Source organism: Cornus florida, unplaced genomic scaffold (assembly GCF_030987335.1).
Source record: "Cornus florida cultivar Cherokee Brave unplaced genomic scaffold, ASM3098733v1 CherokeeBrave_3.0.0_Hap2_Chr11, whole genome shotgun sequence".
NCBI lineage: Eukaryota > Viridiplantae > Streptophyta > Magnoliopsida > Cornales > Cornaceae > Cornus > Cornus florida.
The window spans coordinates 83365512-83384894 of record NW_026775581.1 but is presented as its reverse complement, the minus strand read 5'-3'; the positions used below and the strand labels follow the sequence as shown (position 1 = coordinate 83384894).

The 19383-nt window shown below is 37.6% G+C and overlaps 1 protein-coding gene across 2 annotated transcripts; it reads left to right on the top strand.

Moving 5' to 3' along the window:
• The first annotated feature begins 2680 nt into the window (after positions 1-2680).
• LOC132286151 (protein EARLY FLOWERING 3) lies at positions 2681-17388 on the top strand. 2 transcript variants are annotated; one of them, XM_059788417.1, is made up of 5 exons: positions 2681-2950; positions 3057-3716; positions 4697-5553; positions 15984-16035; positions 16159-17388. In XM_059788417.1, the coding sequence occupies exons 2-5, from the start codon at positions 3501-3503 to the stop codon at positions 17167-17169; spliced, it is 2136 nt and encodes a 711-aa protein (XP_059644400.1). In that variant the 5' UTR covers positions 2681-2950; positions 3057-3500; the 3' UTR covers positions 17170-17388. The 2 variants fall into 2 exon arrangements, with proteins under 2 accessions (XP_059644400.1, XP_059644399.1); XM_059788416.1 differs by having other exon boundaries at positions 2681-3716.
• The last annotated feature ends 1995 nt before the right edge of the window (positions 17389-19383 follow it).

Genomic DNA, 19383 nt, shown 5'->3' with positions numbered 1-19383 from the left:
AAGTTGTATCTGCCTATTTTTTCAGTAAACTTGAGGGATGTCACTGCAATTTACCCTAAAGTTTATTAACTCACGGTCAGGACTACTCAACAACAACATATTTTAACAAAATGCATGTGTTCATGACATTCGGAATTTTCAACGGTCTCTCTAATGGAATTCAGTCGTTACATCCTTATGTATAGCTCTCAAGTTTTAACTAAATCTTTTGATGACTATTGTAGTGGATCGAGTTATCAAAGACAGAGAGTAACCATATGGCATACATTACTTTTAGAGAGCAAGACATCACAATCCACGAAGAAGCGGAAACCAAACTTAGAGACTCAAATTATCATGGAGGTCTTTTATCTTTTCTAAATTCTTGCAATTACAACAATTTATAATTTGATTATTGGAATTATTTTTCTAAGTGATAAATTTGTTTGCTTAGTGAGAAAGCTAAGAAGAGAAAAGTAAAAATGAAAACCTTAAAAATATTAAGTCTTGTTAATTGTAATGATTTTTCTGGCAGGTGACTACACGGCTTTGGGGGCTTTCTAAGAGGGTTTTAGAGAGCAAGAATTCACCATCCACTGTTGAAGAAGTTGAAGCTAAACTTAAGAGATTCAAATTCTCGGGGTCTCTTTCCTTTTCTAAATTATTGTAATTAAAAATATAGTTCACAATTTGATTGTTGAAATTCTTTTTGCTGAATTATGCCTGGTTTGTGAAAAATTTAAGAAAAGAAGTAAAGATGAAGACAATATTTAGTCTTGTTGATATAACTTACTAAAATTTTGCAGCACAATTGTGTTGGGTGCTTAGATTTGGTTTGGTTTAAATCAAATATACATTTTAGCTTTTTGCATTTTTGCAAAAATTAATTGAATACAAATTAATGCCTCAAAGCCTAAATTGATAATTTTTTTTCTTGTAAGCCAAAGCCATTTAACATGTTTGTGAAAATCATAAACTCATGACGATCTAAAAGTGTAAAAGAGAGAGAATAAATATTCTATTTTTCTTATTATCAAATATCAAATTATTAAAAATATATATATATATATACACACACACATAAATAGGATTGGATGCTCTTATAACATGACAACATAGATAATCTAAAAGTAGTTTGCTAGAGTATAAATAAAAACAAATGATCTTTAGAGATACCATCCAGTTAAATAAAAAAGGACTTTATGATTAAAAATGAAAAGAAAAAAAATATAATTCCTATATTGAGTTTTTGACCATTTATTACCTTCTCATTTATTTACTTGATTTCCCATAAATTCTTCGCTATAGTTTCAGTTACTATTTTTTAAAATTTGATGTTTGATATCAAAAATAATCTTGATATAGTATGATAGAATATGCAGATAATATTTTTTTAATTAAAAATAAGGAATTTTTAATTTTTATATAAATTTTATAAGAGACACAAATAGTCTTGTTCATTTAACTCCACCACTCTTAAGATATATAAGTCATGAATTTGATTCAATTTAGTGTTTAGAAAGATTTTTTTAAAAAACAAACATATACAAAAAGTTACACTATGCATGTTTAATTAAGTTATCGAATAGTAATGTACCAGTCACAGATAATATAGATTTGCAGAGAAAATTTTACGGTGGATATAAAGATTGCAAAATCAATATTTCATCAAAATTGCATTTATATGATTTAAAAAAACAAAACAATCTTACTAATACTACATATATATATATCACGTGCATCGCACGTGAATAACACTAGTAAGAAAAAAAAGATAATGTCCTTCATTTTTTTGTTTGGTTGAATAAAAAAGTAAAAACTTGCTTTGTTTGGGTTTATCTAATATTTATAAAGGTATTATTATAAACTAAAATTTTCAGAGCTCTTCGAATTGTAAAGCAATAAGAATGATTCATCCATCTTATTATAATTTTTCTTTTAGTCTCGTCTCTACCAATTGAATTAAATGACCTTAATTTAAAGATATAATTTTCTTATTTTAAAAAAGGAGGGACTAGTTCAAGCCCAACATGGGCAAACTGGTGTATGAATTTATTTTTTTTCTGCCAACGGAAGGAAACGTCCTATCTTCCCTGGTCTCCCTTCCTTCCTATATTCAAAATCACTGTAAGGAGGTCAATCAAAATTTTCTCATAGTATATATTCAAAATCACTTTAAGAAAGTTAATCATAATTTTTTCATAAGTTAGTAACTTAAAACAAGAAATACGGTGGAAATTTACCTATTTATTATCATAATGTTATTTCACGTGACAATGAAAAGAATGAGAAAATAGCCCTAACAGAACTTGGCGTTTGGATATTTTCTATGTAGTTGTACCTAAAGTAGAGACTTTCAAGTTGTACAATTGAACCCGACGTGTCAATGACTCTTCAGTAATTTTTTCTTACCACTACAATTTCGTAAGAAGACTTGATAATTGTGAGAGTGAACACAAATTCTTGAGTTGTGACCCACAGGATCAGAAAATTTATAAATAAAGATAATAATAATTTTTTTTTCGAAATAAATTCAATTATTTTTTAAATTTTATAATTACAGACTTTGTGATTGGACCAGAATCAGTAAAAATGACCTACTTGTCCTTTCTTTATAATTGTAGCTAAATAAGATTTTCAAATTGTGTACGATCAGTGACTCCAACGATATTTTCTTACGACTACAATAATATCTGGTAAGTTGTGTGACCCAGTGTTCTGTATCTTCACATGGCAATATGTGTACTCCTTGGTGTTGGCCAAGAAAAGGTGTTGAACCTAGAATCCAATATTTTATCCCTTTATGTGATCTATCTCTATCCAATTGGCCCCCAAGTCTCGCAGTTTTTCTTACTTTCCCTTTTTTGCCTTCCGAATCTCTACTAGCTCCAGCTTTGCTGTTTGTATCAAGCTAACTTCACTTGCTATTCCATAGATTTTAGCAGCAAATTCGTACAATTCATGCTTTCAGGTTGTTATCAATATCATAACTCAGATTTTACTTTATTTTTTCTTTTCAAGAAAGTATTTTTTTTTTGGTTTTTGTTCCTGAACTTAGTCATTTCTGGGTTCTTCAGAAATCGATCCATTTTGGAGGAAAAGAACCGACTTTGATTTCTGGGTTGGCCCAAATTCGGTTTTTTGGAGGTTGGTTTTGGTTTTTCTTCATCAAGAAAGCAGTTTTTCCTCAACTGTGTCCGTTTGCCGAAATCTGGATATCTGGAGCTTGGTTTTCGTTTTGGTTTTTCTTCATCAAGAAAGCAGTTTTTTGAACTGGGCAGGCTTTGAATTCTTGAGAGCTTGTTAAATTTCCAAAGAGAGAACAGCTTTTGGTGTCTGAGCTGGTGAAAATCTGGAGCTCTATCTACAAGTGGGTTTAGGTGTCTGGGTTTGTGAGCTCTTGAGTCTGTGCAACTTGGTTTAGGTTTTGGAGGTCTGGGTTTTGGGGATTTTTGGTTAACTTCATGGAATAATTGGTTGTTGTGGTTGGAGTTAGTACTATTGGAAGTTAGAGAGAGAAAATGAAGAGAGGGAAAGATGAGGAGAAGAGTGTGGGACCTATGTTCCCAAGGCTTCATGTGAATGATGCAGATAAAGGAGGGCCAAGGGCACCTCCAAGGAACAAGATGGCCCTCTATGAACAGCTTAGTGTACCTTCTCAGAGTTTCAATTCTGGTGTGTTGCCTCTTAAACCCAATAACAAGACCAATTTGGTCCCTCTGGCATCATCAAGCCAGGTCAGTTTAGACTCAATTGTATGTTTTTTCTTTTTTTAATTTCAATTTTTAGGTTTACTTAACTCATTTTTAACTCAACTTTTGCTTTGGCTAATATATGGATTAGTTTTTAGTACACTATTTTTTTTTTTTGCCTTTGGTAAGTATCTAGGAACTAGCACACATTTTATTTTTTTATTTTTTTATTTAGATAATGATCTATGTTTAATTTGATAACCTAGTTGTTGTTCTTGGAGAAGAATACACCTCTATTTGTTTGATTGGGTTTTGAATTTCGGTTGCAGTTTAGATAATGGATTGTGTTTTAGCCTTGACATTTAGTATAGTGATTTTCTTTATTTTGTTTTAGTATAAGGAAGGATATGATAGCTTTTGGACTGACTGAGGTGATGACCTTGAATAGGCAGAATGGAAACATAGGATTCATGTAGCCGACCTCTAGTAGTTGGGAAAAAAGCTTGATTATTGTTTTTGTTGTTGTATAGGATATATATGTTGTTTTAGGAGTTTGAAATCCCTTGTTGCATAACTCGGCCCTCCAACTACATATATATATATATATATATATATAAAACCTCAGCCCTCCATTTCTTTTCCTTTTTCCAGATGCAAAAGAATCCCTGACCATCCTAACTCCATAGCAGTGGAAGGACACCACCATGGCCACTGAGTTCTCTTATTTCCAACCCAGAATGAATGTCACTACTCAGCTGTCCTTTAGAATGGTTTTTTACTTTTGCCCATTGGTAACAGTTTTGATGGTAGTATGAGCACAGTGCTCATTCATATTTACGTTGCCAATCCTATGTAATCTTCGTGATTGGTCGCGTAAATTACCTCAACTTTTCTTATTCCTGTTCTTGTCTGATTCTTGTCTCTTTGTGTGTGCATTTGAGGGTCAAGCTCAGTATTCTCATACCTATGTTCATGTAGAATATGATTTTGTGTGCCTTATTACAACCGACAATTTGTGGTTGCAGGGGAGTGGCCATGAAAGGGCTATGTTTTTTCCTCCTCACCTACCTTTTTCAACACATCCAGTTGAGAGGACACATGCTCTCTATTCTGACTGCAACACTCCTATGGTCCAACTTGAACAGAAAAAGAAGCTAGATCAAGAGGATTTTACAGTTCCCATCTTTGTTCACTCAGGGATGGGTCGACATCATGGTGGAAGTAACAACAGCATGAATATGGAAGGAATCTCTCCCTTAGATTCAGCTTGTCCAGGTCATTTAACGAAATTCCCAAATGCTGGTGATAAAGAGCCCAAAAGTACTAGTATTGCTGGGCCAAATTTGAGACAGGAAAGCATAAGTCAGGGTAAAGAGAACTCAAAAGAAATTATGGCAAGTGGGGAACAATCAATTAAATCTGCCTCAATTCTATCCGTCAGAAAGAAAACTGATGGTCCATCAAAGCAAACCAATCCGTTCTCAAATCGGGAGTGTAAAGATCGCAGTGAAAGTATCTGTACCACATTGAAGAATGCTGATGCTAGTTTTGGGGAGTTCAGAGCTGGGTCACAGTATGTCACAGCACGTGCTGATTGTGCTTCAGATGAGCCTTTGAGGGGCATAGAGAACAGAGAATTTTCCATCTCAAGGAGAGATTTCTGTCCAGTAGGGCAGAGAAGTCCTGATTATCCTTCTAATGATAGTGAAAATCGTGAAGACATGGCATGTGGCTCATTACAGACAGGAAATGTGGACAGAGGTGATGATGTTTCTGAGAATTCCATGGTGGATTGTATATCAAACTTGGATATATCTCCTGATGATGTTGTAGGAGTAATAGGTCAGAAACAGTTTTGGAAAGCAAGAAGAGCAATTGTCAAGTAAGTTTCTTTGCTTGTTAATAGCTTCTCAAATATGTTAGCCGCATCAAATTTGAACTGTGTTGTGATTGTGTCCATTCTGCAAAATCGTGGAGATGGCTGGAGGGTTTAGCATTATGACATCTCATTTTTGGTAAAATAAGGTGGAAGATGAAATTGAAAGATTTTTCTGAATGTTCTATACTATAACACGTACTAATGGTTCAACCAGTCTATGAAAATTAGTTTAACAAAACTGCAGTTAATAGAGCAGGTTACCAGTAGATGGTTGCAATGAAATTTGGGGTGTCTTTTAAAAGTTATTCATGATGCTTCTTGTGTAATGTAAAGTCTCTGTTGCGATTAGCACATATTCTTGATTTATTATGAGTAACCTAATGTAAATCTGGGTTGGGCTTTCCATAGAGAGGCACACCTCACATTTTGACACAGGGATAGGGACGACGGAGTCGGGATTTGATTTCAGGGGGAGGCAATGTACTTAATAATAATAATAATAAAAATAAGACATGGGCTAAACGGACTTACGAGCTGTGTCGTTGAATATCTAATAAGAAAATGGTGTGATGGCTAAATACTAGACACTTTTGTTTGATTATGACCATAAAATACTCAACAATTCATTCATAAGATTTATAGTTACATAACAAACTAACAAAACATATTAGCATAATTTGCAAAGATAGGAAATAATAACAAAAATGTACAAAAATAGAGAAGAGATATATAAAATCCCTATTCCCTAAATTACACGAACAAAAGAAAAAAAAAAAAAAAAACATTGTAATGTCGAACATGAGGTCCAAGGACAGAGGTATACATGTATTTATAGTCATAATATGTATATATGTAAATCATTTTTTATGGGTGTATATATACACAGAGAGAGAAAGAGAGAGATTGATATTTTTGGTTTACAGGCAAACTAATAATATTACAAACCAAGGGGGCAAACTAATAATATCACAAACCTGGGGAAACATTTTGTATAACTTAACAAAAATACATACATATTATATATAAATACATACATACATACATATTATATATAAATACATACATACATACATACATACATACATACATATATATATATAAAGAAGGAAAAAAGAAATTCAGGGGGGGGGGCACGTGTCTATGTTCAAACCTGATCTTTTATTTTTTGAATTTCTGTCTTCTCACTTCAACATTGTTATCTCAAGTATGGTTGTTTTTAGCACAAATCATTTGTTTGTTGCTTAGCATTGAGCTATGTGAATTATTTTTAGTACTATTGCTCTTTCATCAGGTCTACTTGAGTTATGGGCCCTCTGATATGACGTCGTTGTTCACATTGGACTTTTTTACCTTCGTATTTCCATTTTATGCGTCTTGGTCAGGTTAGAGTTTTAAAAAGTGAGATCTGCTCATGGATTTCAACTATTTTTTAGCTTTACATAGAGTTACACTCTCATAGAGTAACCATTAAAAGTTACAAGAACAACATTTTCATAGTAATGAAATTATCTTCTTGTCTATCAACTTCTATAAACTGATTAATTTTCATTGAAATTATATTTTATCAATTAGTTTTCTTAAAAAGTTAGTGCTTCCATGCAATTTTTGCTTTCTATTCAATCTCTTGTTTCTCAAGTAAAAAGGAGTTAACGCTTTGGGATGTTGCTGAATCTTGTTGTAGCTTATTCAATCTAACTTACCAAGATATTGACGAACCAAGCTTGCCCAAACACAAGCTGAGCTCGAGCACCACCCTGATCCATGCCAAAGCTAAGCTCGGCTCGGCTTGGCTCAAGCTCGTTTGGCTAAACTCATATACAATCTCAGTCTCATACACACACACACACACAGATATATATCATATACATAGATTCATATAGGTATTGGACAAAGATTCTGATATCAAACCTTAGATTCGTCATATATATAACACATTCACGTCTATATATAAACAAATTCATGCATATATGATTGTAGATATATATTTATATGTATTCATGCCTGGAGATTGGAGGAAATCATCGATCTCATGCATCATTCTCCTTTAATCACCATCGCGATTGATTGCCATCATGAGGGCTGAAGCGCGATGGGCGTGCAGCGGCCAACACACGAGAAGGAGATAAGCTTAGGGATGAGAGGTGGAGGATGAGCATCACATGTGAATGTGATCTTTAGTATTTATTAGTTGGGCTTCTAAGTTGGATTTATGAAATAAAATATGGGCATTTGTGAACGTATGGGCTTCGCATTTTGAATAGGCTACTACTATACGATTTTAATGGGTATCATTTATATGGGCTGAACTAAAGTTGAGTAAAACATTTTTGCTATACGAACTTGTTCATGTGTTTAGCGAGCCTATTCAAGCCTAACAGTGTTCAAGCTTGGCTTGTTTATTAAACGAGCTCAACAATTAAGCTCGAGGTCCTTGTTTGCTTAGTGAACAAGCTTGAGCTATTCGTATATATATGTATTTGTAAGTAAGAGTATATTAGAAAGCATTCAAAATGGGAACACATTCCGGAAACTATACAAAGGCCGAAGCCAAAGAAAAGGGTCCTAAGCAGCGACAATCTCCTTTATAGATTTACAATTTCTCCCCATTTGAACTATTTATGAATAACTTGGTTCATTTGCACAGCCCCAATAGAGAAATAGTACATGGTAATATATAACTTTAGAAGGTTACTGTGAGCTGATATATGTGTGTCCCCTCAGTCATGCCTTAAATCAGGGACCTTGATTCATGGAGGCTGCTCTGTTGACTGAGTGGTCTGCCCACTTTGTGTCCCCTTTATCATGCCTTGATTCATGGCTTTTGTATTAAGTTAATCATTTTTCGGTTTCCTTTATTGTAAGATTCACGTGCACTTCTAGTATAAATACTAAAGCTATGGATTAGTTATATAACATAACAATTACATATTTCCCTGGAATCTCTCATCTTATTATATTTCTCCCATTCTATCATATAATTCTACTTGGTACATTATAGGCTGTTAGCAACATATTCTGAAACAAGCCATTCTAGGTTGTTTGTCAGATTGTGAAACTGCTTGCATATGGTTCCATATCTGTTGTTTTTTTTTTTTTTTTTTCACAGGAGGTGGGCCAATGTTAGAAATATGAAAAGTGGGCAAACCACTCAGTCAAGGGAGCAGTCTCCATGAACCAAGGTCCTTGATTCTAGGTCCATGATTCAAGGCATGATTGAGGGGACACATATATATATCAGCTTACACTCCCCCTCAAGTTGGTGCGTGGATATCTGAGATGCCCAACTTGGACAAAGCATCTAACACAATCTTGTTGACACCCATAGTAAGAATGTCGGCAAGTTGTTGAGTGGTAATGACAAATGGAGTGTAAATTTGACCATTGTTGATTCTCTCTTTGATAAAGTGTCGATCAACCTCTATATGCTTAGTCCTGTCATGTTGGATAGGATTTGCTGCAATGCTAATGGCAGACTTGTTGTCACAGTAAAGTGAAAAAGGAAGTGAATGGAATACACAAGTCTGTCATCAACGTTTGTAGCCATATTAATTCACACGCTCCAAAAGCCATACCTCTATACTTTGCCTTCGAGCTCGATTGCGAGACAACATCCTGTTTCTTACTATGCTAAGTAACTTAGTTGCCACCAACATTAGCGAAGTAGCTAGAAGTAGACCTCCTATCTAAAATTGATCCCGCATAATCAACATCTGTCCAGGCTTCAATACGTAAGTGGCTATGATTGTCATACAAAATACCACGACCTGGACACCCCTTCAATTAGCGAAGGATTCGAATAGCTGCATTAAGGTGAGGGGAGCGGGGAGAGTGCATAAATTGACCCATAACATAAATAATGTCAGGTCGAGTGATGGATAGGTAGATGAGCTTCCCAACAAGTTGCTGATATCTGCCAATAACTCCCCTTCAGAATCGCCCAAGCGATGTTTCTGCTCAATAGGAGTATCAACAGGACGAGCACCTAGCTGGCCAGAAGCATAAAGTAAATCAAAAACATACTTGCGCCGAGACATAAAAATGCCAGCCTTGGAGCGTGCCACCTCAATGCCCAAGAAATACCGAATAGGACCAAGATCCTTAACCTCAAACTGACGGCTAAGATAGTGCTTAACCTTAGCAATCCCAGCATCATCATCTCCAGTAAGAACAATATCATCAACATATACAATTAGAGCAATTGTCTTACCGTTAGAATGACGTAAGAACAAGGTATGATCAGTTTGCACTCTGATGGAAACTAAACTTAAACATTGTAGTGCGAAGGCGAGTAGACCAAGCTCGGGGGGACTGCTTGAGGCCATACAGGGAGCGATGAAGTCGGCAAACCATACCGGAATGAGCCGGAGAGCAAAAACCGGGAGGGGGAACCATATAAATCTCCTCTTGTAATTCACCATTAAGGAAGACATTCTTGATATCTAATTGAAAGAGAGGCCAAGAATGAATTGCCGTAATGGAAAATAATACCCGGATAGTGTTCATCTTAGCCACAGGGGCAAAAGTCTCCTGATAATCTATGCCATAGGTATGAGCATAACCTTTGGTAACCAAACGGGCTTTATAGCGAGCAATTGACCCGTCAGGATTATGCTTAACGGTAAATACCCAACGACGTCCTACAACCTTTCGTCCAATAGAAAGCAAAACCATTTCCAAGTCTGATTTTTCTCAAGTGCCTGTAGTTCTTCAGTCATAGCTTCACGCCACTGAGGTTGTGTAAGGGCATCTACAACAGTAGATGGAAGAGAAACCGAGGCAACAGAAACAAAAAAACTCCGATAGGAGGGTGAAAGAGCATTATCAGAAACAAATGTTGAAATAAGGCAAGTACAAGAACGTTTACCCTTTCGAAGTGCAATAGGACGATCATCAAGGGGAGCAGTATCTTGAGAGGGCGGAGCTGCTTTCAAAGAGACAGGGCAGTTGGTCGTGGGAGTAGAAGCTTGAACCCGTTGTTTGCGACTGTAAACCTATGGAAAAGGAACAGTTCCCCTCGTTGAAGGGGTATGACAAGGGGGGAGAATAGATGAAGAAACAGGAATAGGTAGAGGAGTCGAAGACAATAGGAGATGATCATCGTCAACCGTATTTAACAGAAACCATTCACTCTGAGAAGTGAGAACCAAACGAACCACTATAGTAAGGGGTATGCTCAAAAAAGGAGATATCCATGGATATAAACCTTTGATGACTGGGAGGATGGTAAACATCTGTCCTTTCTGAGAGTGAGAATGTCCTAAAAATACACACTTCAATACTTTGGGGTCAAGCTTTGTACGAGTCTGGCCTGCTGAACAAAGCACACACACCCAAAGACCCGTGGGGGAATCGAAAACGGAGATTGATTCGGATGTAGGATTGAGATTTGGGTTGCAAAGTTAAGAACCCTAGAGGGGGTCCTATTAATAATGTAGACAGCTGTAAGAACATCACCACCCTGAAATGTCTGAGGAACATTCATGCCAATACAAATGGCTTTGGCTAAGTCAAGGATATGGCGATTCTTTCTCTCAGAGCGGCCATTTTGTTGAGGAGTTTTTACATTAGACATTTGATGCTTAATCCCAAAATCTGTACATAGTCGTTGAACTTCCCAATAAGTGTATTATGTACCCTGATCAAATTTGAATTTTTTAATGGTACGATCATACTGAGTTTGAACCATTGTCACAAAATTTTTATAAATAGTATAAACCTCATTCTTGGTCTTCATGAGATAGATCCAAGTAACATGACTATGGTCATCAGTAAGCAACACAAAGTATCGAAAACCAAGACTAGTAGTACCTGGACAAGGCCCCCAAACATCTGAACGAACAAGATCAAAAACTGCAGAAGCAGTTTTATTACTACTAGCAGGATAGTGAGAACGCACATGTTTAGCTAGTTGACATGTTTCACACGATAATTCTGGGACTTCCACATTACTAAATATAGAAGGAAACAAGTGTTTTAAATACCTGAAAGAAATATGTCCTAAACGCAAGTGCCAACGCATAATCTCGGCTTTATGAGATGGAATGGATACTAAATGTGCTTGTGGGGACAAAGGAGTATCCAATAGGTATAGGCCATCAACTTCACACCCACTGCCAATCGTCTGTTTCGACTCCAGATCCTGAAAAACATAGTGAGAGGGAAAGAACGTTACACTACAATTTAATTGTTTAGTAATGCTACTAACAAAAACAAGATTAGTAGTGAGTTTGGGAACATGAAGTGTATTTGATAAAGTTAAAGAAGAAGCAACAGGTATGTGACCCTTTCCAGCAATAGAAGAAAGAGAGCCATCCGCAAGATGTACTTTGCGATGGCCAGAGCAGTAACTATAAGAGGTGAAGGAGGAGGACATACCTGTCATATTGTCTAAAGCACCAGAATCAATGATCCATGGTGTTGAAGTGGTAGATATGCTATGTGCAGATGCAATAGTACCCGAGTGTACATAAGTGGAGGTAGGATGGGATGATGCCTCTATCTAACTCAAGAAATGTTTGAACTTATCCAAATCACCTTGAGTCAAGGTAACTATAGCAGAGGATGAAGACACAGGGGTGTTAGAAAGTGACACCGAGTTTGGCTGTGAAACAACATCGGATAACATATAGGAATACGCATCGTCCAAAGCGGAGAAAGAAGACATGCCTAACAAATGAACACGTGTATACTCAAACTTGTCGTTCAATCCTGTAAGAAACTGGAACACCCGATTCTTCTCTACAATTCTCGTATATAAAGTTGCATCATCTGGATCTTTCCAAGTATGGAAAGAATCATAATATGACATCTCCTCCCAAATAACACAAAGCCTAGCGATGTAACCGGAGACTATTGAGTCACCTTGAATCCACTAGGTGATATCTCTTCCCAATTAGAAAATTCTTGCATTATTCTGCCTCTGAGAATAAGTGCTTTCTACCGAGTCCCAAATTTGTTTAGCGGTCTTCATAAACATATAGCCAATAGCTATGTTTGGCTGCATCGAATGAACTAGCCAAGACATAGTCATGGCGTTATTGGTAAACCATTGTGGATATGCTTTATCTGTCATTGCTGGCTCCTTCTCAGAACCAGTAATATATCCAATCTTACCTTTGCCACCAATGAACATCCCGGCAGATTGTGCCCAAATTAAATAGTTGGAGCCATCCAACTTCACTATAGTGATTTAAAATTCTGGATTTTCTGACGTGTTGGTGTGAGAAATGGCACCACCACCCACATAGGTTGGTTGAGTCATCTGAAATAACAGTAGATGATTCGGAATCTGCCATTCTCTATCACAAGCTAAGAAACAACTTTTAAAAAACCACCACAAACAGTTGTTCATTAGTTAAAAAAAAATTGTCTCCTCGGACTATTCAAAAAACTAGAATATTGTTCGGAGCGCTGGCCATTTACATAAAGTTGGACAACCTCCTCCTCACTATTTTGAACCTCTCTTTAGGTTATATGAATTTAACCAAGTCCTCCTAGGTGTTGGAAACCAACAGTATCAAATTACCCATTCCTAGTAAAAAAAAAAACTTATAAAACTAAGAAGTACCTGCCTTTGTTACAAAAAAAAAAAAAAGCAGCTATGGAACCATATGTAGACAACTTCACAATCTACTGACAAACAACCTAGAATGGTTTGTTTCAGAATCTGTTGCTAACAACCTATAATGGCTCTGATACCAAGTAGAATTATATGATAGAATTGGAGAAATATAAGATAAGAGAGATTCAAGAGAAATATGTAATTGCTGTGTTATATCACTCATCCATAGCTCTAGTATTTATACTAAAAGAGCACATGTGAATCTTACAATAAAGGAAACAGAAATATGATTAACTTAATACAAAAGCCGTGAATCAAGGCATGATAAAGGGGACACAAAGTGGGCAGACCACTCAGTCAAGGGAGCAGCTTCCATCAATGTCCATGATTCAAGGTTCCTGATTATAGGTCCATGATTCAAGGTCCATTGGCAGATATTGGTCGGTATCAGCGACTTGTTGGGAAGCTCAGCTACCTATCCATAACTTGACCTGACATTGCTTATGTTGTGGGTGTTGTAAGTCAATTTATGCACTCTTCCCGCTCCCCTCACCTTGATGCAGCTATTTGGATCCTTCGCTACTTGAAGGGGTGTCCAGGTCGTGGTATTTTGTATGCTAACCATGGCCACTTACGTATTGAAGCCTGTACAGATGCTAATTGTGCGGGATCAATTTCAGATAGGAGGTCTACTTCACTACTGTTGGTGGCAACTTAGTTACTTGGCGTAGTAAGAAACAGGATGTTGGCTCGCGATCGAGCGCGAAGGCAGAGTATAGAACTATGGCTGTTGGAGCGTGTGAATTAATATGGTTATAAACGTTGATGACAGACTTGTGTATTCCATTGTCACTTCCTTTTTTACTTTACTGTGACAAGAAGTCTACCATTAGCATTGCAGCAAATACTATCCAGTATGACATGACTAAGCATATAGAGGTTGATCGACATTTCATTCGAGAGAAAATCAACTTTGGTCAAATTTGCATTCCATTTGTCACTACCATTCAACAACTTGCCGACATTCTTACTAAGAGTGTCAACAAGATTGTGTTTGATGATGCATTGTCTAAGTTGGGCGTCTGAGTTATCCACGCACCAACTTGAGGGGGAGTGTGAGCTGATATATATGTGTCCCCTCAATCATACCTTGAATCATGGAGGCTGCTCCCTTAACTGAGTGGTTTGCCCAGTTTGTGTGCCCTTTATCATGCCTTGATTCATGGCTTTTGTATTAAGTTAATTAATTTTCTGTTTTCTTTATTGTAAGATTCACATTTGCTCTTCTAGTATAAATACTAGAGCTATGGATTAGTTATATAGCACAGCAATTACATATTTCTCTAGAATCTCTCTTATCTTATATTTCTCCCATTCTATCATATAATTCTACTGTTACAGTATCTTGCTTGAAGAAGATCAATGATTTATGTTGTCAATTGAAGTGAACTTGGAAGCTGCAACATTTTGTATATCTTGGGATCATTTTTTTCTTCTTGTTTGTCTTCAGCAATTCGAAATTGAATTTGATTGATGAAGACAGTATAGAATGCTAGTACTGGGAGGAGATTTTTTTTTTCCTTTCCAGAAAAACTTGTAAATATGGCTTTAAGCGAAAGTTCTCATTGTGGAGAGTCTGTTGGTTTCTACCAAGTTGGTGTTTTTGTTTATTAAGTGAGCTTCGGAGGATTTTGATGGTGGATTGTTGAGTAGCCGGGCCATTTCTGGCATGTATTTTGTGAAAGATGACCCACTAAGCAGTTGATCATCCTTAGCTCATTGTCTGTTTGTGTCTCCCTTTGGTACTTTTGGTCTTCGGTGGGTATTGCTCGCACTTACCCACCACAGTTAGGGAAGTTCCCCTTTGCAACTGTTCCAGGCTTGGAGTTGAAAGAGTCATGGTGGACCCAGAGCTCTTCTTTTGCTGATCCGGGAAGAGAAGGATCTGGTGAATATTCAACAATTTGAAATTAATGGAGAAATGGTGAAGGATATTACTTCTTGCATAGCATCTTGATGCATTTGTGGATCTGCAGGGGTTGCAGCCCAATTCTTTTAGGCCTGCTCTTTATCTAATTCCTTTACCCCAACACGTAGACCTTGATTCTAGCGACTAATTTAACTATCTTGTATAAAAGATGTGTTCTATTTATGTTAAAGTTGTTGATGGGTGAAGTTCATTGTTATTTTATATATGTTTTACATTAAGCTTCACATGTGATATAATGAAAGATGTTTAAGGACCAATGTTACGTAAATATCTTATCATGTCTCGATGTTTCTTCATATATGGATAAATCAAATATGCCCTTGGATATTTAATTACTTGTTTTTGTGAGAATCATTTGAAGTGCAAGCACTAAGGATAGCTATGTGGCTTGTAGTACTATGAAGTGGTTCCAAGCTTTGAGACAACTGAAGTAGATTGGTACATAAATGGGCTTAAAGCTTTCTACTTCTATTTTTGTCCTTGGGTTTAGGACTTGATATTGTCCTTGGTTTTTCCTTGAATGGGAAATGGATGTTTGATATTCCTCTATTTCACGGAAGTGAAAGCACACGATTTGCTCATACTCCATGCTAGGAGTTTAAACAGTCGCATTGATAACTTGAAGATATTCAGTGGTAGTTGTAGTTTTCACTCACCTGTTCAAACTATTCCTTAATTCTGTAATCACAATCTTGTAAGTCCTCGTATGGGTAGATTTGGTCTACGTGTTGTTCTTTTAAAAATGATTTTATCTAGTTTTTGATGGTGCATCAATGCTGAACGTATTCTCTGTTTATACAATTACTTATATGTTTATAAAAGCGAAGCGTCGTGAATTTAATGCTATGTTTGTTTTGATCCATTATCTCTTACATTTTACAGTCAACAAAGGATGTTTGCAGTTCAAGTATTCGAATTACATAGATTAATAAAGGTAAGGTGGCTTTGAGGTCAAGTAGCTTCTACTGACATTGAATTGTGATGCATTATTGTATTTAAATTTACCTTTTGTTTTATTTGAGAGCAGATTAAACTTAATTTTTTGATATTTAAACAGGTCCAAAGAATAATTGCTGGATCACCACATCTTTTGATTGAAGATAATGCTTATTTGGGCAACACTTTAAAGAGCTTTCCTTCAAAGAAACTACCATTGGATTATATTGTGAAACCACTTCCACATGTTGTCAAAGATGATTCCAAGAAGCAAAATCATAAGATGGAATGTTCTGCTGAAAATGCGATTGAGAGGGCATCTCTATCTTCTGTTCAAAATGGCACTCAGCCTTCAGTTTACAAACCATTGCCGGGAAACCCACCTCCAAAACCTGCAACTACCGACCCTAAAATGGGTCCTTGGTCTTTCCACCAACCGTCAGGCAATCAATGGTTGATTCCTGTGATGTCTCCTTCTGAAGGTCTAATATACAAGCCGTATCCTGGACCTGCATTCATGGGCCCTGTTTGTGGAGGATGTGGACCTCCCGGATCAGCTCCTGTCACGGGTGATTTCTTTAATCAAGCGTATGGGGTTCCAGCTTCACATCATCAGTATCAAGGAATGGGATTTTCTTCTGTTGGTCATGGCTATTTCCCTCCATACGGTATGCCTGTCAAGAACCCAACCATCTCAGACTCGGCTGTTGAACAAATGAACCACTTTACAAGACCACTTTCACTTGGTCATTGTGGTCAGTCGTCGGGAGGAGGAGCGAACTATAACATGCAACATGAAAGCTCATGTAACGTGCCAAGCCCAAGGAATGGAGCTTTCTCAAATGTTATGAAGTTGCATGCATCTAAAGAGTGGGATTTACGAGGCAGCACAGCGAGTAGTCCTATTGAGAGACCAGAAGGAATTGGGGCAGCAGGTCAAACAACAGTAGGAAGAAATGTGCTTCCTCTTTTTCCTACGTCTCCAGATGTTCACCTACCCGAAGAAGCATCTCAGCGCCACGACACTGACCAGTCAACACGAGTTATCAGAGTTGTGCCTCACAATGCTAGATCTGCAACTGATTCGGTTGCTCGAATTTTCCAGCGTATACAAGAAGAGAAAAGAGCATGACTGGTTAGTCATGTTTTGAGAGACAAATCACTAGCTAGTAGATGTGCTCATCCAAATCAGTATGTTTGGTTGTTTTTTTGTACTTTTGTTTCTTGATATAGTGTTCTGTAACTGGTTTTATCTGATATCGGTTTTTCATATGTAATATATATACACATATGTATTTATATATGTATGTTTGTATATTTTAGATCAATGTTATACTATTGTCTTCTTCAATTCTTGTTCTTTCAGGAAATGATTTTCGAAGGGATGAGTTTGCCCAGATAACCTACCAATTGAACTCTAATAGATGCTTTTTTTTTATTTATTTATTATTTATTATTATTATTTTCTCGATAAGGAGGATTAATGTATGGTCCCTTACCTCTTACCTCAAAATGTTTTTTGGCTCGAGACAGGAACTGAGATAAAAGGAAAATGTATGAAAAATATGGTCTGTATTAAGAAAGCACATCATGATATAGTTTGTAGAAGAAAAAAGAGTATGATTGAGGAGGCCCGAAGTGACATGGGCCGGATATGACCTGCAAACGCGACATCCGGTCCGTACAGATGGGTCAGGCCCATAGAAAGACACTGCCATATGGGCCGAACGCGAATAGCCCATCTAAGATGACCAAAACTCATAGAGGAACGGGCCTAGATCTAGCAGTCCATCAATATTTGTAAGTATCTATAAATAGGAGAAGTGATGGATAAAGGAGGTGAGATATTTTTTTTTTTGGTTGAAATGTAAGAATTCTAGAGAGAGAAAGAAAGGAGGAATTTCTTGCATCTTCAATTGGCGCCGTCTGTGGGAAGCGTTGAAGATTGATTGATCATTGATCAATATCGCGTGGATTCAGACCAATTCGTGGGAACAAAACTCGATCTTTGGGAGTTGGATCCAGATCTGAGCGATTGTGACCTACTCTGGAGGAATTTTGGATCCAGATCTACGCAACAACGAGTTGTTCGATTGTGGCAGGATCTGACGGATTTAGAATTCGGACAATTCAGATCTCGTCAACCGTGAGCATGATTCGGAGAATTCGAAACCAGATCTGAAAAATTCCCACTCACGAAGCTCAGATCTACTCACGAACTTGAGATTAATGCCTTTACTCCGTTCAGGAATAATGATAGGTGAAAGCTCCAATCCGATGGAGGCTGTCCAGCAAACGAAGCTTGAGGAGTTGATGAACTTGATCGAGGCTCTCAAAAAAGAGAATGCAGAATTGAAAGCTGGAATGCAACATCAGCAAATACCTGCGGTTTCGCGTCCACTTCCGGCCGGTGAAGGAGGTGTTCAATTTAATATCGCGCATCAAGGCGAGCAGGACGAGAACAATCAGTCAGCTCTCCACCGTGATGAAAGGAGGATGGATGATTTGCCGCCAAATGCTCGTCGAGTTGAGGATCACGAAGGATCGACTCACGTTGATCCGCGACATGAGCAGATCAGACAGAACGAAGCCATGACCTTCGATCCGCATCGGGAAAGGTTCAACCGAGAGGAAGTGATAGAGGTTGATCGCCGCCAAGTTGTGTCGCCTTGGCAAAGAGAGCTCATAGAGGAACGGTCGTTCGATCCGTCTTACCGGCCCTCCATGGCTACAATCACTCATCGCGGTTCGGAGAGCAGAACCGTAGCTCACAGAGCTACCACTGGGCGCCAAAGAGAGAATGAAGCACTCCGATCCGCGGCTCGGACGGTTGATTCACCATTCACTGACGAGATCCTGAATGCCCCGCATCCAAGGAAGTTTGCTATGCCAGTCTTTATTCTGTTTGATGGAACAACCGATCCGATCGATCATGTGTACCATATCCAGTTGAAGATGGCCCTGAATACGGAAAACGACGCTTTAATGTGCAAATGTTTCCCTACAAGCCTAGCTGGACCGGCGCTCAGCTGGTTCAAGAACTTGCCTAGGAGCTCCATTGGTAGCTTCCGAAACCTGTGCGATCGGTTCATAAGCCAGTACTATGGGAACAAGCGTCCGCCGAAGGACATCTCGAGCCTATTCATAATGAGACAGCATAAAGATGAACGTCTCCAGGCTTTTCTCACCAGGTTTAATCTCACTAAGAGTATGGTGATCGAATGCCACCTTTCTACAGCGGTTCAAGCCTTCAAATTAGCCATGACACGTGGCACTCCGTTCCATACCAGTCTGGTAGTGAACACGCCGACGACTATGGATGAACTCAATGAAAGAGCCGATGGCT